The sequence below is a fragment of the Epinephelus fuscoguttatus genome, linkage group LG2, assembly GCF_011397635.1.
Source record: "Epinephelus fuscoguttatus linkage group LG2, E.fuscoguttatus.final_Chr_v1".
In the NCBI taxonomy this organism is placed as follows: domain Eukaryota; kingdom Metazoa; phylum Chordata; class Actinopteri; order Perciformes; family Serranidae; genus Epinephelus; species Epinephelus fuscoguttatus.
Window position 1 is genome coordinate 38,492,473 of NC_064753.1, and position 27,842 is coordinate 38,520,314.

The 27,842-nt window shown below is 39.8% G+C and overlaps 1 protein-coding gene across 2 annotated transcripts in view; it reads left to right on the forward strand.

The window, feature by feature from the left end:
* map2k5 (mitogen-activated protein kinase kinase 5) overlaps nt 1–27,842 on the forward strand; it is a 91,012-nt gene that overhangs the window by 45,927 nt on the left and 17,243 nt on the right. For both annotated transcript variants that reach the window (XR_007451222.1, XM_049599558.1), the window contains exons 20-21: nt 10,832–10,893; nt 11,995–12,040. Coding sequence is in view for 1 of the 2 variants with exons in the window: in XM_049599558.1 (XP_049455515.1) it covers nt 10,832–10,893; nt 11,995–12,040 (108 nt within the window). In the remaining variant the exon portion in view is untranslated. The remainder of the gene's footprint in view (nt 1–10,831; nt 10,894–11,994; nt 12,041–27,842) is intronic.

Sequence of the window (27,842 nt, forward strand, 5' to 3'; positions counted from 1 at the left end):
GTATTCAGGGTTAAATCAAAACATTGTCTTATACTATAATTTAGTACAAAAGGCAGCTTTTTTGCTTTTTTTTTTTTTTTAAAGATTTCACTGATTACTTTTAAAGAACTTGGATCAGCTCCCATTGATAGTACTGAATTGCTGCTCCGCTCTGAGCACAGCCTCATATCCTCGGGCAGGGCTCTGCTGGCTGTACATTAGTCCTGGCTCAAGACTATAGGTTTTGAAAAGTGCTGTATAAATAAAGTTTATTATTATTATTGTACAACTTGTAGAACTTGAGGCATTATGGACTAGCACTGATCCCATGGAGTAGTTAATTTAATGCTAAGGTATTTTTAATTGAGTCAGACACACCTGACTTCAACATCATGGCAGGTGTGATAAATTATACCTGACTCACTGACATTTAGTAAGTACTGCCCATTACGGTAGTACATACTGTAGTTGTGATCCAAATACTTTTTTTTTTCTTTGATCGTGATGCTTTGATATTGTGTGTGACTTATCCACTGGGGATTTGAAAGTTGCTTTAATGGCTGAATGAGTAATAGGCTCCTGTGAGTGGATCATTAATATTATTGTAGCTAGAGGTATGTGTGTGATGGGGGGTGAAGTGTAACAGTCTGCCTCCCTTTTTTCCCCCTTTGTTTTTCTATCACACACAAACACACAGCAAAGCATGGCTGAGAAAGACTGAAATAAAGATTTGAGTCTCATGAGGCTCAAAATAAAGACCAAATAAATAAGGTGAAGAAAATTAGGCTTAGCAATTAGAAGGTAGACACATCAACAGATACAAAAAAGGATTGCAATTTTTACCTGAGTGAATCTCAAATATAAAGATGGCACATGCAGAGCAACACAAATTCTCAGGTAATTTTTATGTGGCAAGGAGACAGGCTTTGAAAATCATGACATCAACAAAGATGAAATGTAACAGAGAAGACAAAGAGTGGTCACAGTCAAGTCACAGCTTAACAGATAGATGGACACCTCGAGTGGTAATAGGACACTTCACCCCAATGCTTTTCCTCTTACCTGTAGTGCTCTTCATCAGTCTAGATTGTTTTGGTGTGAGTTGCCAGATGAAGATATCAGCATTAGAGATATCTGCTTTCTTTTGAATATAATGGAACTAGGTGGTACTCGCCTTTGGTGCTCAAAGCACCAAAAAATACATTTGAAAAACTCACCAGCAATGTCTCTTTCCAGAAATCATGACCCGGTTACTCAAGATAATCCTTTGTTGTGAGCAGTTTCATGTAGGAACTATTTTGTCTCTACTAAACAACACCTGCCAGCCGTATCATCACGCAGAAGGAAGCATGCATCTACTGCTAGCTCACCTAGCTCCACTGAGCTAGCTAACTTTACAGCTCAGCCAAAGAGGATTCCATTAACATTTGTCATGAGCACAAGCCTCTCGTCCATGAGTAGATGGACGCTTCCTTCTGTGTGGTGATATGGTTAGTCCCACATGAAACTACTCACAACAAGGTCTGTGGATTATCCTTATCTAGTTTCATTATATTCAAGGGAAGGTAGACATCTCTACGGGCGATATCTCCAACACTGGGCAGCTCACACCAAAGCAATCTAGACTGATAAACGGCACTACAGGTAAGAAAAAAAATGATGTTATACATATAATATACTGAGGCCATAAGAGTGGTACCTTATGTATGTTCAGAACATATTTCAGTGTATTTACTATCCTCCATTTAGGTGCATTTACGTGCTTCTACACAATGAGTAATTATCCAGTGCGTCTTTTAAAATGTTACGTGGTACTAGTGTATGGCAGAAAAACGCGCTCACCTTAGTCAGCCTAGGTCTTAAACAAGAAGTTGTCTGTAGTTGTTCCCACCATCTGTCTGCTGTCCACCCTCATTAATGTACCTCTCTGCTCTGTTTGTTGAATAGCAAGTGGCTCCACTATGAAAGAACTCCCACTTTATTTTCAAGCCTGTAATTACTGATCTAATTTTGCCTAATAATTGCTTCATGGCAATGACATGTATATTTACTTGTACCCTTATACCCTCGCCCTCGTAGTGTGTGTTCTGTCTCTTAGTGGAGCGCTTTGACAACCAGAGGAATAATTCACTCAGACTAGCCACTTTCATCAGCCTGCTTGTCTTTTGTGCCATCGCCTGCTGCCACATCAAAGCTGCAGCGGTGTTCCTCTCAGCTGGAGACATGAATACATGCATAAATGTGTGTGTTAGTGTTTGTGCCTGCAAAAAGGTGCATGTCCATGCAAATATGTGGGGAAAGTGCAGAGACAGATTTTGTATCAGATTTAGCCTACACAACACATAAATTAGTTGTGTAGTCGACACTTTGCACAAACTGTGGGTCCAATTGATCCTGTTTTTCTGCATGTGTGTGTTTGTGTATACACCATAGTACAGTGGTTGCAAATTATTTGGTTCTCTCCCTCTAAACGGAGTGTACACTCAGGCTTGTGGTGTGCAGTGCTCAAGGGCATTTGTTTGTGCATGCCTGTGTGTGTATGTGCATGCGCTATGATATATTGCTCATCCAAGCGGCGGCAGAACTGTGAAGTGCAGTAAGATTAGAGGGGAACCCATTCCTTTGTTAATTTAAATGGGTTCATGCATCATGCTTTGCGGGAGCCTGCCGATCAGAGCATTAAGGAATAGCGAACACTGCCCAGAGGTGTTTTTAATGGCGCAGCAGGGCTTCAGATGTAAAGAGGTTTAATTCCCTGCATTTGAATAAACGCCTGGTTGTGGACCCAGGCTTTATGATTTTTGTGCATATCTGACTACTTTGTGTATTTTTGTTCATATCTTTGTTTGTGACATTGGATGTCACTGCTGTGCATATTTTAAATATTACAGAATTATACCTACTATATACCCACTGCTCATTTTGGTTTTGACAAAATCTGATATTACCTCTATTTTCTGAGATAAACATTCATATATGGATATCTTACATTTTGATAATCAGTGTCACGTATAGGGAAATTTTAGTGATCCAGCGTTGTTGGTGTTTTACTTAAAGCCAGTTTTTGCGTATGTGAGGAATGAGCCTGTGTATTTTGACATTTGCATATTTTAGTGCTACAGTTTGTGTTAAAACAACAGAAAACACTATTACAGGTTGCACCACCTTTTGCCATATTACTCTCTTAGTTCCACCATTTTATTGTTTTAAATAAATGTGTAACTAAAACCCTGTCTATCTTATCACTGACTGTGTTTAAATATACTAAATATTGTGGTTTTTGCCCTTATTCCAAAAAGACAATATTACCACTAAGCTGTTTACATGGCTGATGAAAATGAATATTTCACTAATGTTCCCATATACTAATGTTCCCGTTGGGCGGCACAGTGCTGCAGTGGTTAGGGTTGTTGCCTTACAGCGAGAGGGTTCCTAGGTTGAATCCAGGGTGTGTGTTCAGCGTGGGTTTTCTCCAGGGTCTCCAGCTTCCTGCCACAGTCCAAAGACATGCAGGTTAGGTAAACTGGTGACTTTAAAGTTGCCCATAGGTGTGAATAGGAGCGCGAATGGTTGTCTGTCTTTCATTGCAATAGTCTTTCATTGTGACAGTCTGGCGACCTGTCCAGGGTGTACCCCGCCTCTCACCCAGTGTCGGCTGGGATAGGCTCCAGCCCCCCTGCAACCCTTAACAGGATAAGCAGTTATAGTAAATGAAAAAAAAAAAAAGAATTTTCGTTTCCATGCGGTAGTGCATACAGCAATTAACCTGCATAACATGTTGTATTTTACATCAAAATATGGAAAAGTAAAAGGGCTGCAGCCATTTGCACCATTTTGCTTCATTGCATCAAAATACCATTTTTTCAGTTTTCCTCTGGTGGTCGACTTTTTGGGCCATGCAAACACAGCCTCCCTATTTCATTCACTGCAATATTTTTGCATATCCAAAAACCTGTTAATATCCAAGTCTTTCTCAATGTTTAAAATGAGATGTGTTTCTCCTTCGGACCAGAAATATGGGCTTTTCTTTTGGGCATGCATCTCTACCCCAGCCTTGCAAACTGTTGGGTGGTTGGTTTGTGTACAACATATCCATGACAACGCACACAGCTGACCGTAAACCATCGAGATGCCATCTGTCATAAACTGTAGTAAAAACCCAGTTGAGGCACATAGTGTGAATGTGCTGTATAAAAGTTCAAAGAATGCTCCTAAAATCCAAATATAACTTAATTGGAAAATGGTACATTTGGGGAAATTGCCCTTATTCAGAATATCCAAACAGAATATGCTGTTTACATGTGTGTTCACTTTCAGTTTTGTGTGCATGAAACACATATATTTTAATACTAGAAAGAGGAAAAATGCTAGTGCTGTTGCTTTTCACACAATTTCATACTTGGCTCTCCTCTGGAGTTTACAGGCACTGTGACTAATAAAGAGAACGCAGGTGTTAATTTGACACAGCTATTGCTATGTAGTGGTCAGTGCTTTTTCTCCAAGGACATTGAGGGTAAAAATAAGAGTAGATATTAATGACAGCCAAAAGTAGAAGAAGAAAAGAAGCAGAGTGAGAGCAGGGAAATGGACAGAGTAATGAGGTGAGGGGCAGTAATAAAGGGTCAGTGTTGCCCAGCTGTTCTACATGACAAGGTTCATAGTCCCTCCATTGACAACATGTCACAAGTCACACACATGCACACACACACACACACACCTTACTATTGTTCATTTTGGCTGCAAGATGTATTCTTAACCCTGAGATGAAATGTCTGTGTGAGTTTTAGTCACATTTGGTCTACTCCATCCTCATATTTTGAGAGAACCGTGGACATCTTCGCAATTTAAAAAGTTTTGATTCTAGCTGTAAGAGCAATGATGTTTGGTTAGTCTTGTAAGATTTTCCTTTTAAATGCTTCTTTTATTTAAAAAACAAAATGACAGGGAAAAAAACATATTATTAATCATGAAGAGGCCAGTTGAGCCATGAAACAGTGACAGTAATTTTTTGGAAAACAAAGAAGAAAACTTTCTCTTTCATCACCTAAAATACTGGTTAAAAAAACCAACCCACCGAGGCTGCAGTGAGCTGGTGCATCTTATGACTCCTTCCCAGCTTAATACAGCAAAATCCAAAATAAAAACCATTTGGAACAAAGTGAAAATCTGCATTAATGGAGAAAAAAGTGCTCTTTCCCAGAAGGACATTGTTGCTTTGACACAGTGAAACAGACTGCACAAAGCATTCTCACACACCATCCCTCAGAGTGATCGAGTGAAAAACCACAATGTCAAAAAAAAGAAATCAGGAAATGTCTCATACATGAATCCCCACTATTCACAAATTCATCTGAATTAAACATCTTTAATTACCTGTATCCATGTGGACCCTCAGGTATCTCTTGAGACTGGTAGAATTTACAGCATTTCCCCAAACTGTGACACACTTTTTATCTTTGCAGATTTATACTGTAAGAAAAATAGATCCAAACATCTAGCTTTTTTAAATCAAGCCTGCTGTTGCCATTGTTTTACCAGTTATCCTCTCACGCATCAGCATTATTTTTGCAAAAAAGTCAGTCAGGTTTTGTCAATTGTCATCAAGCTGGCACATCATTTAAGTCTCAGGCCTCTAGTTTCGCAGACCGGGCGAGGCGGAGGCGCAGTGCACCTGCGCCTCTTTCCCACCTCCGTCCCTCCTACCTGCGCAAATCGGAAAGAGGGAGGAGAGAAGGCGTGGAGTGGGTTTTACATAGCTGATTCACATCACACCAATCAAATGAGCCCCTCTCCTCGCCCTTAAATGTGCCGCGCGAAGGCGTAATGAGAGTTTACTCAATTCGCCATGGCAGAAGAGAGCAGCAGCGTCAGACGGCCAAACTTCTCCCAGGAGGAAACTGATGTTTTGGTCTGGGAGGTCCAAGTTCGCAGTGTCTGAATATACGGAACTGCGAGCAGACCTCCACGGGCTGATGATACAAAGGTAGCCTGGGAGGAGGTCACCACAATTGTAAATCAATGTTACGTTTCTCTTGTGCACGCGCTCTCTCTCTTTCTCTCTCGCAGTCTCACTCTGTTTCTTTTCTTTTGACTTTTCTAAGATGACAGATGCTGAATATATACTCCCTATCTGATGCTGTGGCTGTTTGTGGTTGGCTGAGAGGGATGTGAACTCATTAGTTTGCAGCTGTGTTAATCAAATCAGGTTGGGTTTCCATTACGCGTGCCAAACGGTGCCAATCCTTTGATCTGACATCAGATGTGATGCGACAGTCGATATAGAGATACATTTATGTGCTGATTGCAGATATTTGCATTGAATAGTGGTTTTGGGGTATTTATTGCATTGTTAATGTGCCTGACATTCTGGAAACCTGCCTGTGAGGTTTTGGTGACGTGTGCGCACTGTCCGCCGGTCAGCCAAACTTCGGCTTATACCGGCTGCGCTCCCCCTGCACTAACAATAGACCTGGTTTCAGCTGGCGAGCTTTTAGTGCACCTTCGGCGAAGCCTTTTGGCACGAAACTGTCACTGCGCCAAGCTGGATCTGTCGACACCTCCCCCTGCTGCGCCGCCACACCCATCTCAGTGCACCTTGGTCTGCCAAACTACCAAACTGAGCGCACCTCGGGTTGCACTGCTCGAAACTATCTCTGCGCGGGGTTCGCCACCCTGCGCCACCCTGCGCCTCGCCGGGAAACAGAAGGCGCCACAGTGTAGTTTACCTTATATTGATTTGATTTGATTGATTTTTATTTGTGTCACGCGCACATCAATGTGCCCAACCCTCATTGGTTTATAAGACACCATTACAATGATGTTGCAGTAACAATCAAAAGTGCATGTTATTTAACTACTCAGTCCAGAAACAGAATACTCTGCCCTCTATCCCAGGCCTTGCATAGAAATTCAGCAACAAAAAAGGTTCCCTTTCTGAAACAAAACTCAAATTTTTCATGATCATCCAACCAAAAGAAATCAACATAAATAGAGGTAATTTTACTTAAAAGTACATTCCTTATGTCTTCATATGCAGGACAGTAAAACAAGAAATGAACCTCATTCTCAACATCACCTAAATTACACAACAAACAAATTCTGGCCTCCTCTGGGGTGGTGTTAAACCTTCCAGGCTCTAAGCCTAGTGGTAACGTTCTGAGCACAACTGTGCACAAAGGGATCTTTGTCTTTTGTTTAGATTGTACTTCACGTAAGGTTCCACAATGTAGCTATTCTTTATGAGACAATATGTTTGTAGTTGTTCAAATAAAATAATGATTTTAACTCATTAGCCCAGGGATGATAGTTGGAGGCGTCCCAATTAAAAATCTTTTTGGCGAGTCTCTGATCCAACATCTTCACAAGACTGTTCCAAAGCCGAAGCATTTGACATAAATACATATAAACAGCATATATTATTCTGGGTAACAGTATTAAGACTTAGATTTAGATTCAGATGGATTGTTATAGAACATATTCCAGCATATTTTTCATTAACAAAACACTAACATAGACACACGATAATACAGTGACAATGGCCAGTAACCATTGGTTTAAAGAAAAACCCTCAATACTCTTTTTAAGTATTTCAAATATTCCTTTTTTGTCCTCTGAAGACAAATTAATTTATGTCTTCTTTTTGTACGAAGAAGTGAAAATTTATAGTTAAGAAAGAGAGAGATTTGTATTGTAAAACTGTCTATCTCATGAGTATTTCAGACAGGCTGCAGTTTTTAGTCGCGCTTATTTTGTTTCTCCAGTTTTTCAGTGAGATGTAAATAATATAATCACATAATCACTTTTACTTTTTAAGTGTTTCTTCTTTGGCCAGTGACATTGATTTGCTCTTTTCAGTGAGTCGTGCATCTTAGCTCAGTCAAAGAAAGAGGCATTCAGCTTTCTTTGATAAACAAGTTAATTATAGGAATGAATCTAAGAATTTGTAATAACATTATGAACAATTTAGATAAATTGTCATGTATAGCTGTTTCGACTGCCATCTTTTAGCCTACTACTGAACCAAATACTGTCTCTTTTTACTTTATACTTGCACACATGTTGGCAAAATGTTGATTAACCTAACTCACTCTAATAAACATATTTCTACATAAAACCTACCGCTGCACGGAACTACATATATACTACTTAACTTGATTCTGCAATGCTTGAATCAGAAAAAGATAATTTTTCCCCAAAATCACTCAAATGGGTCCAAACTATCTCGAAAAGGTCTTGAAAAGTATTAAATTTAAGAGTCTGAAACAGGTAGAAACCACAGTGACAGCTCTAATATACAGTACTTTCTTTTGAATCTGCATTTTTACCCTTTTGAATCACCAGATCTTTTGATTGGTTGACCCTGTGAGCCAAATGTTGTGTCACCCAGCAGGTTTTGTATATTAACTTGATTGCTAATGAATACAGTGAATACAGAGGATAAAGAGTGGAGCATGCAGCCTTGAGATCAGACACAAAGTGCTCCTACAATGAAGGAATTTAACTCTGAACCTCAGCGGATCCAGGGTTTCAATGTGATATACTCTTTGAACGTACTGTATGTTGTATCAGTAATTATATAATGACATAAACAGTGTTTTGTTGATCTTATTTAACTCGTCCACCTTTGGGACCTTGTCTTTTTTGAATAAGCACTAAAGCTTGTAGAAACAGCAACTTTTCGCCCTTTGAAATTCTGTTCTAATGTCGCTCCATGGATGGCAGTTGGTGGCCACAATAACTTGGTAGTGGCTGTGTATCTGTAAATTTATTTCTATGTTTTTTGTCTCCAGTGGACAAAAAACAATTAACCTTAGATTACATCACTTTTAAATTTATTTTCCACAAGAAATTCAGCATTTTATTTATTAATCTACTATTTAATTAAAAACTCTTAATCTTAGTTTTATTTTATTATTTGTTTATTTGTTATGCATTTAATGAAATTATATGACATAGTAATACTGGGGTTACAAATCATTAAAGGTCCCCAAAGAAATTAGAAAGGCCAAAGCCAACTTTTTCATTAATATGATAAGCAAAGGGCACACTGAAATTAATTTGAAAAATATCTGAAAATTTTGTCAGGGAAAACCACTGACAAAGCAAAACACCAAATACAAAGTAACTTGAATGGCAACTTAACACAAGACTCAAAGAAAATTTTGACCGCTTTTAATACCTGTTTTGGTAAACCAGTGAAGTCTTTTACCCAGAGATTGAACACTAGGCCCACTACTTCTGTGTCTGTGGACGAGACACAAGCAGTCTTTAACTTAACACCCATCACACAAACAGTCGTACATAGGGTGATAGACCCCCCACGAAACTCAAAAGCTTCAGACATGCTTGGACTCTGTGTTCCTTAGGATGTTTAAAGAGTCACTTTCATATCCCATCACCAAGATTATTAATATGTCTTTTGATCAGAAGATATATTATGGAGTCTGGAATTCGGCCATGATAACACCCATTTTTAAAGTGGGTGATACTGCCAACATCAGCAGTTGCAGGCCAGTAAGCATTCTCCTGATTTTGTCCAAGGTCACTGATAGATGCTCAGCAGAAAAACTAAATGCTCAACTCGACAGCAGCTTCTTTACACTGAACTCCATGCAGTTTGGCTTCAGAGCCCATCATTCCACTGCAACAGCCAAATATCAAAGCCTAATAGGATAAGGGGGCAGTTGTTGGAACTGTATTTCGATACTGTAAATTGTTCTATACTAATCAGCAAAATGGCAAAATTAAATTTTTCTTCTGACACCTTATGCTGGTTCAAATTGGACCTAATGAGAACCCAGTGTGTAAAGGTCAATCGTGAATTGTCACCCATGCTTAATTATGATGTTGGTATGCCACAGGGCTCTATTCTTGTACCTCTCCTCTTCAGCCTGTATATCATTGATAAGCTATCAGCGTGTGTTGGGGCTGACAAATGTACAAATGTATGCAGATGACACAGTAATTTATGTACAGGCAAAACACATGTGCCAACCATTTGGCATATTTTATAATCATGTTTTGATTCATGGTTTTAATTGTTTGCATGCTTTTATGTCTTTCTGTTTTAGTGGCTATCTTAACATCTGGCCAAGGGGAAACACTTGAAACTTAATCTTTGGCTAACACTGGCATATATACAGCAACACTTTTTAATGTGTACTGTTCCTGTACAAATAAAATAATAAATAAATTGATTAAATTAAAGAGAAACAGAGGGAAAAAATAAAGAAATATAAAAATAAAAGATGTCAAGACACAGATAAAATAAAAACAAAGGATATAATTTAACTGGTAAAATAGATATCATTCCATAGGATATAATTTACTTACAGTTGATAAATTTAAGTCAGAAGATACATTTTACCAACATAGGACATGATGTTGGGTGCCATAAATACTCACATAAACACACCAAGACACGTGTGTTCATGCACATGCACACACCTATATTCACACACAAATTTTTGAGTATACCCATGTACAAAAAGAAACTACACCTGATATCATATTAAATTATCTTATTTATCACATTTGACAGATGAGTCATTGGAAATATTGCATGTTCCGTACCTCCGCCATAACAAAATCCTTTTCTTTAGAATTAATTATCATCTTTTAATCAATTCCATGTAATTTGTTGATTTATTGCTGCCTTTATTTTTTTCATCTTTTCTGGTATTTCCCTAAGTAGAAGGGCTAATGGGTTTTTGTTTAGAGAGATGCTAAAAATAATGGACAGTTCTCTCTCAGAATTTTCCCAAAATCATCTTTCAGTCATCTTTCAGTCATGGCATTGAGTTATCGGCCAAGATTAAAATATTGCTTATTGTCTGAATTATATTGTTCACAGGATCCTCCAGTTCTTCCAGTCAGCCAGTTCAGTGAGAAGTTTGTCCACTTCATAACTCAGTGGTGAGTCAGTCACTGCTTAACACGCTTTCTTTCCAGAAGGACAGACACCGAAATTATTGTATTCAACACTTTCAGATTTCAAATGGAATGTGTGTGTGTGTTTTCAATGGCTGTTGACTGCGTCGTGCATTTGTTTGGGATTCTAGTTCACAATAGCTTAATATGTGTGGCACAGTCGGCCATCTGAGCCCCACGGAGCCAGACTGAACAATTACAAAGACCACAAGCTGCATTTAACATAGATTAACCAAATTATTGTAGGCGAATCAAAGGTATAATAGTATACAATTAAAGTGCATTTGCTTGTGTGTTAATGCATTGTGGTTGTAATGGGTTTAGCTATGATATTCAGCACTGCTGAATAAAAAGGAATGATTTATTTATCCGATAAAATAGGACAAAGACAATGTTTACCCTGCGTTTACGTATGATTCATTAGCCTCTTGTAACCTTTACAGTTGTACAAACATGTACATACACACCTAAACCACATGCAAGCAGTGTGTGTGGGGGAGTGTGTGTTTGTACCATCTGTTGTTTATCCCCCATGCCTGCTTTATTTACTCAAACAGGGCACCTCTCTCTCAGCACAGACTGAGGTACCTGCCCTGGCATTATCTTCTCCCAGGCTATTCTTAGAGGGTCATGGCCCATTCGTTGTGATACATAAACCAGTTGCATGACGAACTGCATACAGGCTCCTGCACTAATTCCTCAAAGTCCCTGATATAGGTCGTTTTACAGAAGGTGTACAGATACATACTGCAGAGGACACTCAGAAAAACACACATAAATCCACTGCCAATGTGGTAGCTGCTTCATTTTTAGTGTTCTGAAGAAATATTAATTGAAATTGGAAATATTAATTAAATGATTCTATTTGAAATAAATGTTCTGTGTTGTTAGGTTATCGTGTTTATTGTCAATCAAGCCCTCTCTTTCAGGCATGAAAGGATTCGAGCCTCCTCTTGAATATTAATTTCTAAACGAAAATTATGCCGTTGAAATAAAAGTTAGAACAAAAATGTCTCTCACACACTTAAAAACACAGTTTGAATAGTGGCTGAGTATTGACTGCTTGTATCTCTCTTTTTTTTTCAGTATGCGACGGCAACCCAAAGAGAGGCCTGCCCCTAATAACCTCATGGTAAGTTAAACAAGACTTCCATTAAACAGTTCCAAGGACCACAAAGTATAAGTTTTGAATAACTCTACAGACAGTGATCATATTCATGCATTCCAATAAAAATTCAATTAAACTGAATTTCGCTATCTCTGTAGCTTTTCAAATACACAATTGTATTTTTCGCAATGATTGAGGTTTTGTGGGTCAAGGACCCTGAAAGTTGGGATTGCTGTGTGGAAACAACAGTAATGAACTTTTTGCTACCAATGAAAGATGTCAGAGAGGTCAGCGAGAAACCTTGAGGTTGGATTGAGACCTACTTCAGTGATAATTTGTTCAATTCACTGCGTTGGAGCTACCCTGAATGAATCAGGCCTAGCTGTTGTACAAGAGTCAAATAATTCTAGTTTACAAAAATTAAGTGTTATACCCTAATGAAAATTTGAGCAAGGGACAAAAAGGAAATTATTTTTAAGTGTGTCTGCCTTTCTTTGTACATGTAACGATGAGAACGCATGCCCATGAACACTTTTTCATTTTAACAGATATAATTAATTCTCGAAACCCAAAAGTTTGTTGTCACTGGAATAACCTCCTGTCTCATTTAAAAATTAGAGACATCTAGAGACCAGAGCTATTTTCTTCTTTTATAAATGTAAATCTCCAGGTCAGTTTTTTAATTTATTGTACATTACCTTTACCTTTTGGTGTTCCGTGTTTAACAATGGGAAAACTGTAACAAAACATCTATTTAATTTATTCATGCAGTATAATCCAAGTCTCATTTATCCAGTCATATGCTCAGTATTTCTCAAGCAGACGACCCTTTCCGACAGGAAACTGAACTAAAAGTGAAACTTATTTATGCTCTCTTCAAAGCCAGACTCCATTGGCAAGAACATTTTACCTCACTGAACATGGGAGCTGCTGGTCTACTGCTGCCTCAGTCAGTTAGTTTGTTTATGTTTTATGTGACTTTGGTGTTTTAAAGGGTTAGTTCGGATTCAAAAACACTTACCTTCAAAAATTTAATGAAACACAAGGTGAGTGATATTCAGATGGTTATTTGGGGTAGAAATATTCCTTTAATGATGATTTTTACTGAGACTTCCAGTCTGAGTTTAAGGCAGCTGTGGTTTGTTGTTTCACATTCAGATTCCAAGGTCATAGTTCATTGTTTCTTTGCACTGTGACTCTGGAGCAGTCAGTTTTATAGATAAGGAAGAAGACTTCAGGTTCCAGCTCGTTCTGCAAGTGTGTCTGAATGGTATACACGTCAAATCACATGCCTCCCTCCCAACGTGGACTTGATGACTTCCTCTGTTCTTGCATTAACACAAGGCCACAGCAGTTTGCACAAACTGCCTTTTAAGAGTTGCAACACGCTCTGGTTTCTGTGTTAGGACCAAGGACAGCGACAGGTCCACAGAGAGAGGAGGGGGGGAGGTTTGTGTTGTGGGGATGGAGGGCTGGAGGGTGTAAATGCAGAGCTGCTAACAGATTGTATGTTCTCAGTCTCACACCAGAAAGGAGGAGTAAAGGGGAATGTTGTCTAGACACTCACTGGGAATTCTTGCCTCAAGACAGAAGTAGTTCTCTTGAGAATGAGACCATGCACTACTTCTCTTGAGGAAGTTGAGCTTGTTGTCTTTGTATTGTGCTGCTCAGTTTTTTGCGACTTGTTCACCTTTATTTGAACATAACTTCCATTGTTTGCGCTGAGTGAACCTTTGACTCCAGTCATTAATCCCTGTGTGTATAAGTCTCTAGTGGTGAGGATGTGGTTAACGTTTGATGGAAAAATCACATCCAGTCCTCTTTTTTCTTATGCTCTGACAGAAGAGTGCCCAATTAACACATCTTCTTGACTGCATTTGTATTCGCACCGTGAAGAAGAATGTTGAAGAATACTTGATGAGACCAATTCATGAGCTCTTTCACATGTCCTCTTGTGGTTTCTCGTGTCCCCCATGACTTGGTTCACACAGTGCTGATTATGGCCGCTATTTAGATTAATCAAAGAGCTAGAGGCGATGATGGCTGACTCTTGGGTCACCTACCATCACCTGTGTCTCAGCCAAAATGTTGCACTTGAATGCACTGCAAAGACCACAGCCGATGGCCAACTAGCAGGCACATTCTGCACCTGGATGAGAGGAGAGGAGACTCTCCATGCCAGCAGGTGGTGGTAATCTGTATTGGTTAAATAAAATATGGAAACCGGAGGACTGACGAGATGGTTCAAGACGCAGTTAGCACATTAACAACACAACCCAATGTTGAAAGAACAAATTATATTCACCATGTGCGAGCAAACAATAACACAAACTCTGATGAAGTGTTATTGATAAAGGACTCAATGGCAATAAAAATATTGTCACCTAATATAAGACATGTCTTTTGATCTCACACCCTCTCAACTATAATCATTTGTTTGCTTTCCTCACTCTAGTTTCTCTTCTCATGCACTGAGCTGAACTGCTACTACGGCTGACCTACAGCTTGGTATGTCAGGGCCTTTGATCGGATGTTTTGCCTCCTTTAACACATATAATTAGGCTAATGCTTGAATCAAGGTGACAGGCTGTATTAAGAGTTGAACTTCATCAAACAGCATTTCACTCTGTTAAGGCTGTTACTTGTGTTGATAACATATATCAATATTCCATTGGCAGATAGCATCCCTGACAGTGACACGATACAATTCACTCTTGATTTCTCAGTTAATTCGTGTTGTTATAGTAGTGTCACAGAGTGGAGGTTCTTTACTCTTTAACTGTCTTTGAGAGGTTCTGGCAGCTGTGTTCAGAGAGCAAACCGACAACAGCCAAGTTTAACTTAAGCTTGTTGTCAAGTTTCTGACAGAATCAACAGTAGTTAGTGACAGCTGATATGATGTACTACTGGTGGTTTGTCATTTTAACCACTGAAAGCGACACTAAGCTCTGGCTACAAGAAGCTACTGCTGAATGTTCCCTACACTGCTTTGCTAATAATTATTAGTGTTGGGAGATTAGTTAATCTGTGTGTCTTTCCAACCTCATTTTCTCAACACAGAGTTACTCAACGTTGTGCCCAACTATATTTCACTTCCACACACTTATTCTCACTGAGTGTAGAGCCCCAGTTAGGCTGAGGTGGACAAAAAGAACACAGCAGAGTACAGAAATGACAGGATCAGATTTTGATCTGTATTATTTTAGCTGTTACTGATCCTTAAACTGAAAACACACCAAGCACCAGCAAAGTGCGATCTGCAGCCATGGCCGCTCTGCACACAGTGCTGCTGAAAAAAACTAAAAGCTAAGCATAATTTAGTTGACTTTTAGTGGCGAATTGAGGCCAGAGAATACCTGCAGCCAATCAGTAAACAAAGTCCTGTGAATCCTGTGTTGGCCTGTGCTACAATTAATTTCTCCCACCTGAAACACATAAACACGCCTCAAAAATTTTTATTATTGTGGCGGCTGCACTTCACTGTTGCTTGGAAACACAATTGGCAGAAAATGTTATGCACTTTTCATTTCTGTCTGATAGTACCGCTTAGATTTGAGTCCTTTGTCCTACACAAAAACAAAACATACATTTCATCGCAGTTTTTGTTAATGAGACAGTTTCACAAACAAAGCTTCATTCCAACACAAAATAATGCAGGGCTCGACAGTGCAAGCGTTTCACTCACATTTGTGACTAAAAATAGGTGTGTGCGAACTGTAAAAAATATTTAGGGGCACATGTGTGCATTAAAAAAACAGCCAAAGCAGCCTATATTTTTGTCAATAAAAAATATGATTATCTAACCACAAATGTTGGAGGAACTCCAGCCGCCTTCCCTCTTCCCTCTTCCCCATGTGACACGGTTATGGGCAGTTTTCCAAGCCACTGTCGGCACAATGAATATAAGTCCCACTGTCAGCTGGGTGGAAATAAGTCACAGTGTGGAGGAGACGGACCGGGTTAAGCGACGGACCACCGGGAAAGCCTGCTCCGTTCTCCCCACAGTTAGGGACCGTTCTCCACGGCCAGGCTGTCGGCTGGGTGGGAATAAGTCAAAGTGTGGCGAAGAAGAGGGACCGGGAAAAGCAGCGGACCTCCGCGGAGGCCTGCTCCATTCTCCCCGCAGTTAGGGACCGTTCGCCACGGTACCGCTGCTGGGCAGGGTGGAAATAAGTCCTCCAGAGTTTCAGAGGACCTGGAGAATGTTTTAGGATAGTAATAACATTATATAAGATAATCATATTGCAAAGATAATATATATAAGATAATAACATTAAAGACAAAATTAAATTGTAATACTTTTTCAAACTTGATGATTTTACCTTTCTGTACATTTTGTATGCAAATTCATTAAATAATTTTGCTTGTAAATGTCTATTTGCATCACATTTATTACGGAAAACACATTATTTGATCAATTTACATTGTGCCCCTAAAGTTCTTTGTGCGCTCCTTACTTTGTCAACTTAGGAGCACATGTGCTCCTTGGGAAAAAAGTTAGCGTCAAGCCCTGTAATGCAAGGACACAATGAGTGTCACAATGAATATCAGATATCACTATTTATTAGACCTCCACTGATTAATATGCAGTGTATCTGTAATTGATCCAGGACCCTGGATCAACCACACACTGCTTCTCCTTCTTTCTGGTTTTTAAATGCTTTGAGGTCATTGTAGCTCACGTGGTGGCATTTTCATCATAGCTCCTGTCAATGTTTCCTTTTTCTCACTCTCCTCCTCCTCTGCCCCACTTCCTTCACATTCAGTCCCTGTGCACTCTTTAAAATTTTCAGAGCTCTCTCTCTCTCTCTGTGTTTTCTGCTCCCACTTTCTCTCCATCCCTCTCGTCTTTCCTTTACCTATATTTTTGTCCTCCTGTAGGCCTTCCATTTCTTCCTTTGCCCACAATGAAGTGAGATATAAGGTCATGGATGCCTGCCTTTGTGGCACCAGCCTGCTGATTGTCTTTCTCTCTCCTTCTGATTCCCTCTTTCCTCCCCACCTCTCACTCTACCTCCCCGTTCCCCCGGCCTCCCGAGTACATTAAAACTCTTTACCTATTCTATCTGTATGTTAATGCACCTCGCCACAGCTCCCCTTCTCTCCTCTCTCCCTTTGCTTTACAGAACGTGCCACCATTTGCTCTCAGTTTTTTATCTCTGCAACTCATTTCTCCTGGAAGGTAATGTGGGAAATCACACAGTGGTGTAGACACTGAGCAAATAATGTTGTTTTATGACCATACGAACTCACCTAGTAGCTCTAGCTTGCTCATCAGGTTTCAGCATGTGCTTTCTCTAATCACTGGTATAGCTTTTATTGACGTCATTATTTTCACTGGGATTTTATCCTATTAGATGTTCTTTAAAGGGCTGCTGTTAGATTGCGTGCTTGCCATTGATGGGTTCTGTCCCTGAAGCTTTACACTCCATGCTACAGCTACTTTGGCTGGATGCTTTGTTCATACCATTAATATTTTCATCCTATTCAGTTAAACTTTTTTATAACTTTACCTGACTGAAAAGAAAACCTTTTTCATTGGTTAATGCTACAGTGTGTTTCCGACGTGAATAAGAGAGAGAACAGTACAACAATACAAAGAAAAAAGGTTAATGGTAATAGACGAGCAAAGTTCATGGCAACAGAATGACCGTTAGGGGTGTAAAGATACATTGATCTGGATTTATATAAAGATTCAGTGATCAACGACCCGATATTATTGACAGAGTGAAAACATTGATACATATTGTTTTAAAGATACACCTTTATGTTGAAATTCCCAAGGTACCTCTGTGTCACCATTTCCATCCAAGCCAGGCCACCAGTAAGTGTGAGGGCTTTAAAACCAATTTTTGTAGTAGCCGAACAGTGTAATTACATCCATCACATGATACTATGTGGCCCAAGAAGACATTTTCCCCATAGACTTAAATGGCAAAAGAGGTGTCTGTGAGTCAATGGATACATTTGTTTAGCATCACAGCCACTGCAAAATGACTCGTTTCACTATCAGAATTTGATCCAATTGGTCGGATAACATTTCAGAAGTCTAGGAGAGGTGCACAATTGCATCATTTTATCCCCATTCACCTTCATCTGCACCTGCTCTATGGGCTACACAGTGCAGAAGCAGTGCTGATCATTCAGAGAGTTTTAGGTGCCTCTGGTCAACTTTCATAGGAATGAACCAGTCCCTGCCTCAAATGCTGTATTCAGTTCTCTTTATACATCCATGGTCCAGGCTCATCTCCTTCCTGAACATCCAAGTAGCGCTAGCTGCCTAGCACCAGGCAGCCAAGGAAAAGACAATGAGTACATTTACTGATATCGTCTCATATCGATTATCAAATAATCGATATAATATCATGATGAAACGTATGATTTACACCCCTAATGACTATATGGCACACTACAGCAGGAGGTTTTAAAACAGTAATGAAAAATCACATATATTTGCACTTTTCTACCATTAAAAATGACCCACTTTTCTCTGACATAAATTCTATAATTTTCTACACAGCTGTTCAAAAGCTTGGAATCAATTATACTGATAATTTAATTTCCTTTAATAATGTTTTTAACAGAGACAAAAACAGTATAATTCAGACACCAAATGTAATATTAACGTTTGAAATTTTCTTTGGCCCCCAAACAAGAAGTATTAAATGATTCAAACTTACATTTAGTCAACGTCCCCACAGTGTTGCATGACAGGTTAGAATACTGTTTCAATCATTCTTTCCCCTGAAATCCCTTTGAATTTGAATTTGTTTTCAGGTCTAGGTAATCTTAAGTGACCCTCAATCGTTATTTAACCACACAACAGTGCGATAGATTGAAGAGGTTTTAACTGTGATTTATCAGTCCATATGCTCCGCTGATATTCCCTGATCCAGCTCCAACAGTGCTAACCCTTAACTAACTTTCCGTTTCTGTTGTGAAGTTGGAAGAATAGCTTTGTCAAAGCAACACATAGCTTGTTAATTCCAGCTTTTATAGACATTATTGTGCTCTTGACAGGAATATGTTTCTGTTTAAATCTGCATCTATTCACATCTATTCTTATTTACATGTCACTCAGAGGTATCTTTGTCTCTCTCTGCCCTTTCAGTTACCACTTTACTGCTTTTGTTCTCTATGTACAAAACATCATTCATACAAAATATGAACTATTTGTTAAGACGCCTTTCTACAACCTAAAAGCATAAAAGACCACTCAAAAATATAGACTCGTTCTCTCAGACATCTGACTGTATCCAATCAAGCTTTTGTGGTGGGCAAGTCCAAACTTTTGGACTCAGCTACATGTCTCGGGGGTGGCAGTAGGATGGTCTGAACATGTTTTATGAGGCAGGGGTTAACAATAGAAAACTTTTGAGGTGCTCAATAAAACACTTGATACTTCATGCTTATTAATAAAATCCAAAATCATTTAAGCACTTTTGATTATTGCTCTGAAACACCACAAAAACAACCATGTTGGTCCTCTGACGTACCCAAAGTCAAACCAGTTTCAGACACAGGTGTAGTTTTAAGTATAACCGTATAATAAAGGTGTCTTGGTCTTGTAAACACACAAAAGCTATAAACACATTGTTGTATGTCCTTGAGGCTTGACAAACGCATTGAAAGCATTTCCTTTCTTGTAAAACATTTGCTTGTTTTGTTTTTAAAATTGTGCTTTGTTTACAGCATTGTTTAGGAGCTCGTCTTTTTCTTCACTGCCTTTGTTGGCACATTACTACGTTTCTTTGCATGTCAAACAGCAGAATGCACACGGGTTGTCACTTGTATAAACATTGCTGTATTGCTGCAGTGATCAGAGACTTCACAGGGTACTTTAAGTTTTAAACTGAAACAAAACAACATGACACAAACAAAAATCCGTCTTTGCTTCTCGTCCTTTTCACCACAGTCTTCTACACTGACGGTATTCTCCTAAAACATCCCACAGTTAAATTACTTTGATTGATTTGCGCACATTTAATCATTAATGTCTTATTTAAAAATCAACTTAAACCTCAGTTAGTATATGTAACCGAGGTTTGTCTGTCTTGTATCAGCAAGAGATCTTTCTTTCTCTCATTTCTTCCCTTTATTTGTAAAGAATCACATGATGAGCCGTCACACAGGAAAGTGAGTGTGTTTTTCTCCCCTCATACTAATGCATCTTTTATTGGGACACTCTATCCTGTCATCATAAGCTAATGACGTTGGTCAGTCGAGGAGACTTTCCATTGGCCTGCTCCCAGGACGTTAGCTGCAGGTATTTGGTGATGACCCATCCTGTCTGAGGTTTCTGGCTTTTGATTCTAAAGACGCTGTCTGTCTCCTCCCCCGTCTCCTCCAGCACAAGGCCCGATCTGTGTGCAGCAACTGTTGACTCATTTATTTTGCTTTTAGGCAAGGCAGACAGAAAATAGAGTTTGGTGTTCTGTGTTCTTGTCTTTCCGTGTCTCTGTGAGAGAAGAACAAAACAAAAATGATGATCCTACACCCTCACATTCTGTGATTGTGATTTGATGGACATTTCATTTCTCCCTCCCCCTCCTCTCCCTCGTCGTCCCCCGTTCCCCAGCCAGCAGCCTTCACACAGCCTTTTAGCACCCTTGTCAATGCAGCCCTCCTATTCTGCTTTTCTATTCATAGGCACACATACACACACACACATTTTGTAGCCCCCTTTCAACCCCGGAGACACCAGATGAGCCCCACGGTTTGTCACAAAGGAACCCCTCCTGTGTCTGACTGTCCCTAAATCTAGTTTCGGCTCATACAAACACAAACACACACACAGATAGGAGCCGAGTAGCATCAAGTTTTGACCACTTATAGCACCACTCAAGTGTGGATGTTTCTAACAAACAAACCCTGACTCATTAATGTTAATCTTCATCTGTCCATCAAACATGTCAACAGCTCCCTCATTTAATAATTCATCTTCATTCATTCATCGTGTCAGACAATATGGACGTGTCAACTTACCACGAGGATGACATGGTCTCTTACAAACTATATTGTTGTTTTATAAAGCAGAGAAATCCTACTGTCTGACTGAATGACACCTCAGTGTTGGGGCAGACATGTATGAGATGAGGCACACAGTGGACTGGAGGCCACAAGGCAACACACAGGCCTTTGTGTTTACTGGACAGTTACAGAATATGGCCGACACTCTCAGAGTATTCATTTTGGATCAAGAACGTAATGCAGTGATCGTCAACTGGCAGCCTGTGGGCCATGTCCGGTCCACCAGAGCCTCCCATCTGGCCTGCAGAATATTAATCATTTCAGAAAATGTGAGGGAAAAAATGTGCTCTATGCAGGATATTTAGCTTTTATATATGTGTATATATATATATTAAGGCAAACCCAAAGGAATTGAGATGGAAATTATTTTATTGGGAATGATTTACCAAACCCAAATATGTGTGTTTTACCCAACGGTACCATTGATGAGACATTATAAATCCATCTGTCAGCTTATTATTAGGGAGTAGTTATGAGTCATAAAGTCACAAAGCAGGAATCTGTGTAAGTTATTAATAACCAAACTTAAAGTCCACCTTCTCAGCACAGAGCGCTCAGTTCCAGTAAACTTGGTGGAGTGGACGCAATCAAACAGGCAAATATCTAAATGCAAGGCAAACTCATAGCTTCATTTAGCATTTCAGCTTTTTCACATGTACCAATATGTTTTATTTATTTATTTTAATATAATTGTATTAGCACAGTGGTGCATTGGTTAGCATTGTCGCCTCATAGCAAGAGGCTTCCCAGTTCAAACCCAGGGTTGGCAGTTGGTAACCGGGGTTGGAGGAGCCCTTCTGTGCCGTGGCTTCCCTCCCACGTCACTGTTTACACCACATGCTGAGCTACACGTTTTGTTACCTGTGCACGCCCCCCCATTGCCCCGAAAAAGGCGCAATCTCTATAAACAAAAGTAGATAGGCGGCAATTTTCTGGTGAAGAAAAGGTGAACATTTCTGGAGATATTGTGGTATTTGAGTACAAAATATCTGTGCTGAAACCGGTATCGTATTGTGTGTCGTACAGATACAGACTATATTACACATCTAATATCAATATATATATTTGTTCTAGCATTGTTTTATTTGGTCAGTATCTCGCATGAGTTATTGTGTGTGTCAAACTTTGGCAGCAGTTTTTCACTGTCTGAGGAATAGGCGTCTTAATGTTTACAGCGCTGCATGTGCAAAAAGGATTTTCACATGTGTGCTTGTGTATCATTCTGCCTCTTTGGGGTTCCTCTGGTCCCTTTTCAAACTTGTGTCAAATCACTGACGTCTCCCCCTCCCTAAACTTTTCTGTCAGCACCTTTGCTGCCAAATGTTTTCACATTTTACCCTCGGGTCTTCACTGACATGAACCCCATTCACACATACTGCAGCGTGGTAGTGCTACACAACTGTTCGGTCACGTCATTTTAAATGATAACTGGAGTCAAAGTTACACTTTAATCTATGTTTAGATCTTGTACAAATGAAAATCAATTTTGCCACTTACATGTAATGTCTTTTTGTGGCCAACGTCCTTGATTTGACCGGAAGAAGGTTTCCTTTTACTCAAGTGTAAAATGTAAATTAAACAGTTGAAAACTGTAGCTAAAACAACCTTGTCTCATTGTCTTGAAAAGTTAAAAGGTCAGTGAAAAGATTATTAGACAGGAATAGTTTGGTTTCTTATGAAGCTGCTTTACTTCTAGAGTGTGAGTAAGTTTAAGACAGTTATTAATTGCTCATCTCTTTCCCCACCTCTTCCATTTTTCACCCAGTTTACAATGACAGATTCCACATAGATTACAGTGCTGGTCACTGCCAGCTATGGTTGGGTAGCAAACTCTTTACCTTTGAGGGCACTGACTGAATTATATTGGAACTACTGAGCACAGATTCACATTAAATCCATCTGTGCCAAATTTTGGTACCTAAGAGAGCATTTGGGTTTAGACAAGCAGTGGAAGTACTGCACAGCGCCCCAAACCCCGGAAGCCAGCAACAGAGCTATGCAGAGCTGCCAGGTTTAACTTCAGACAGGAGGTGGTAGTGCCAGCAGCCAGGAAGCCGGCCACAGAGCTCCTTCGGCCGCTAAGTCGGCTTCCTAGTGAGTCAAAACTACCACTGCAGTGCCAATCTGTCGTACACTAACTTGCAAATACACACACATAAGCAGACAGATAAACAGACACAGAAGATTAGCTCTTTGTGTGATTAGAAAAGAGCAGAGGAACAGAATTGAGTTTCAGTCTACTACATCATGCTTGCACCTTGTTCAAAAATTGCATTTTTGTTATCACAGAGAAGATAATGTACAGAATAAGGCCCAGATCACACAGAAAGTGTTTTGCAGGTTGCAAAATGCAAGGCGTGTCTGCCATTTTATTTATATATTTTAGATATACGTATGTCAGTAATTAGTAACTAGTTCCTAAAATGTTCAGGCAGAGGGTACTTGCTGTCACTCTGGTTGAGGGTGAGAGGCTGTCAGCAAATAGTTTGTTGGGTGCCGAGAAATGGATATCTGTGTGGGTACATGAGACCCTAAAAAAGAGGGTGTATCACAGGGAGTATCACCAGTTGGTCCAACGCAAAAAATGCGAGCAAAAACCTTCATTCTCATTAAAACAATTACAAAAATGCGCCTCCAGCTGCTTAAACGCTTTCTGTGGGATCAGGGCCTAAAGGTATCGATTGGTACCCGTGCAAAATTCCAGATACCGGAACCCGTATCGGTATCTGTTCATATGTGAACGGTACCTTACCCTACTGCCAACTACGTCTGTTGGTCCACCTTGCTACATCTCTCATCTAAAATACACATAATATCTGCGCATGTGCATCAACGCATCTTCACCCTGTTCTGCCCACAATCCTACCTGGCTTTATGCCCACCAAGTAGGATGTCTTAGTCCAGCAATATGAATCCTGGCTGCTGTTGCAGTTTTTCTCTTTTGTACAATTGGTTGGAGACTAAACTAAGGCATGAGAATGATGGTGCTCTTCCTCTCCTTGGTTCTCATTTTATTGTCTTTTTCTTTTTCCTACTTTTTTTCCATGTCAGTGGCTAACAGTTAGTGTTGTGGCTCATTGGTAGGTGGCTGTCTGGAAAAAGCGCTGCCTCACTATGCAAACAGTTTTGAAAGCAGCAGATAGATTTCAAAGTAGCATTAGATGCTTGGATCATTAAGTTTAGAGCATTGTAACTCTCCTAAGAGAAGTTTCCCTACATTTCCTGTGCACTAAGATTGACCAAAGTGCATGCATGCACACACACACATACACACACAATGCCAGCCAGTTTCCAGAGGGAGCTTGTGATTAGCATGCAAATCTGTAAAGACCTAGTTATTCTATCTACCTCTTCACCCTTCACTCTGTCCCACACACACACACACACACCCGTGCGCTGACAAACACACTGCGTTTCTTCCAACACTATTCTAATGAGGTGATGACCAGTCTCTTCTTATAATTGCCTCAAACTCCTTTTAATTTCTTTTGAGCGTATTAATCATACATAGAGTTATTTAAAATCGCATAAATTAATCTTAGATTAAACAGACCCTTCAAAGGCTTCAAACAATTAAAGAGTTAGGTGGAATTTCCCCTGGGTTTAGGCCATTTCTATTTGAGCAGAGCAGTCGCAGGTGATTATCCCATTCTGATGTGGCCAGACGGTGATTAATGTAACTTTTAAATGAGTCCGTCCCCCATCTCACCTCTGTCCACGCACCTCTACAGCAGAAAGTCAAAACACCTTCAGTGACCTAACTAAGGAGTAGTTATTCACTCTGTATTTATAACTCTCCCTTTACAGGTTTCATACTTATTTAAGTTGCAGCTAATTTAATTATTAGGGTATTCTGTGCATGTGTGTGCATGTGAGAATATATTTCTCGCATAGTTAATACCCTGGTGTGTGTGCACCTGTTTGTGTCTGCATCAAAGCAAGACTCTTGAGGCACCTTATGTCTAATATAAACAAGAGTCAGATGACAGTCTTCGAGCATTATTCCCAACCTGGGTGTCTTAAATGTTGGGTGGCGGGGTCACAAGATAAAGCTGAGGGTAATCGAAAGGATTGGTACAAGATGCTTGACTATAAAGGGCCACAAAGGCCAAAGGATCCCCAGATTCTCCCTCGTCCCACATGGAATAGGAACATGGAATAGGAACAAAATGGAATAGGAACCAGTCCCACAATGGGACTGGTTCCTATTCCATTTTGTATTCAAAAATACCCATGTTGGAAGCTCTTGTCGCCACCTGCTCTGTAAAGACCAGCGCTCTGCTGTTCCAGAGTATCTGGAGTGAGTCCAGTCCTTTTAACATGCTTTACATTTGTGACGTGCCGCAGATTTCGCCACTCTGGACAATTACAGCAGTGTATGGTACATAAAGTCTGATGCCTTCCCTTAGAGTTATTTGTTGCTCCTACAGGTGTAAGCCATGAGGAGATCATGCGTTTGGTCATATGTAGGTACATGTGTGTATCTGTCTGCCCACGGTAGATCTTGCAAACTACTGGACCAATCAGCCTAATATTTTGTCTGCATATGTATGCTCAAGAATCTCACGTGGTTGTTATGATTCATAATGCTGAAAACCTGTTTCATTGACTGTTTTATACTGTCACTGCCTCTTCACTCCTCTTAACCTGTTGGTGGGGGTGGTAAGTTTTCCAGAAGTCGGTTCGACTACAAACTAGAAGCCTTACCGTCTGTTGCAGGCCACATTCTGGCCTTTGTTATGATTACAAAACTGGCATGCGTAGAAAAGTTTGGTCTTATTCTGAACCAGATTTGCAGATTAACTCCATACCTGAGATTTTATGGTCCACTAAAGTTAGTCAAGTTTAGAAATGACTAAGTCAATTGTTTTTGTTAGCTTCACTGTCATTTTAACTGTAAGAGTGCAGCAAGGGATCAAAACAATGTCAAAGTCCATTTAGTGGCTATTTAGTGGCTGTTCTGGAGCTCTTAATCGTATCACATGATTGAGAGCAGATTGAATTGCGTATTCTTAGATTTCCACATTTCTGAGGACCTTAAATTTGCCCGTTTTCATACTTGTTATTTCTGTTGTCTAGAACAGTTCAATATTAGTGAACATGAACAACTCTCTTTCAAATCCACAAACCAGAGTGCTAAAACTCACATTTGTGATGTCATAGCGTATACAGTGTGGAGCTGCTTCATAGACAGTGAATGATTAAACATGTAATAGAGAGTGAGAGCACCCAGAGGAATGCTCTGAGTATGTAGGTACATTGAAGCTGAGTACAATACAACAGAATAAAGCTCATTTGGGTATTAAAAAGAAAACATTCTGTGAGTCCTCCATTCATCATGACTTCACAAGTTTGAGACTTACTTCCCTTGTTTCTGGCTTTGAAAACGAGTAGCTCCTTTTTACAAACATTGATTGAACTTTCCTCGGCCATGGAAATAACATATTGGAATTCTTAATTTACGTGGTGTTCCCTTTTAAGGACCTTCTAAATGTTTCGTGCATGTTGGCTTAAAAGGTCAGATTGATTCTTGACCTTGGAAACAGTAGTTAACGAACCACACAGGGTCCATTTAGTGGCTTTCGTGGCTTTCCATCAATTTACATCGTCTAATGTGTTTACTAGAACTTTGACTCAAGTCCTTACTTCCTCTCAGTGTCTTTATTTCTTCATTTTGAAAACAAATTTACATACTTACCTTAAGTCAGGTAGCGGTGCTCATTTGTGTGCTGGTTGGAAGATTCATTTAGAAAGATGAATATCGGGAAGCAGGAGCATAGTGTGCATCTGGCCTGAGTTAATGTTGTGTTTCTACAGTGTCTTTGCATGTGTGCATGTACGGTGTGTGTCTTATCGTGGTATGACGAGCAACGCTCCTTCATCCAGGTCAGATTCCAGCAGATGTCTCCGGCCTGTCAGGGTTAATTTGTGGAGCAGAGGTGGAAAGCTGGATTTTAAAAAACATCACTCTGTACTTCCTTCTTTATTTCTGTATCGCTCTCTCTCTACTGAGGCACAGAGGAATGATTGATGAGATGGGTATTCAGCACATAGGGGCACCCAGGAGCGTCCACTCCACCCGTCTCATACTGACACACACACACACACGCTCACATTGATATGAGAGTAATTAACCTCAGACTGTGTTAACCCCAGCTGCCCATTAGAAGGACAACAGGATTGATGGGGCTCCCCCCAGTCCTTCACAATCTCTACAGTTTGTGCAGGATTAGAGCGCGCTGGAATGTCTTAACATGTTCCTTTAAAATATGAAACTACAGCACACTAAACGTGGTGACTGAATGATCACAGTAGAAAGTAACAGTAACAGTTCTCCCCCCAGTTTACGATGACCAATTCTACATATGTTACAGCAGAATAAAGAAAGAATAGCAGTCTACCAAATAGATTTCAGTAGATGTTGTAAAGAAATCTTGATACTACACCTTACGAATGTAGTCACACTTTGTGTGACTTTATATTTATGTACTGTGCATATTCTTCAGTTTAACATATTTCCAGTGTAACCACAAATAGACAAGAAGGATCCCAGGAGGAAGAAGTGGACCGTCACTACCAGTCTGTCCTACTTTGTTGCTAATCTTACATTGTCTGCACCAGTTTGGTTGTTGCTGGGGGGTATTTTAACGTTGAAGAAACAGCCGACAACAACACTGCTCACTTTGAAATCACTTTCTGCATCAAGGCAAACTACGTTACTGTTGCAGTGAGATATGGTTTTCATAGACACAATTTTTTTACTCATGACTGACAGCCCTGTAAATATTTGTAAGAG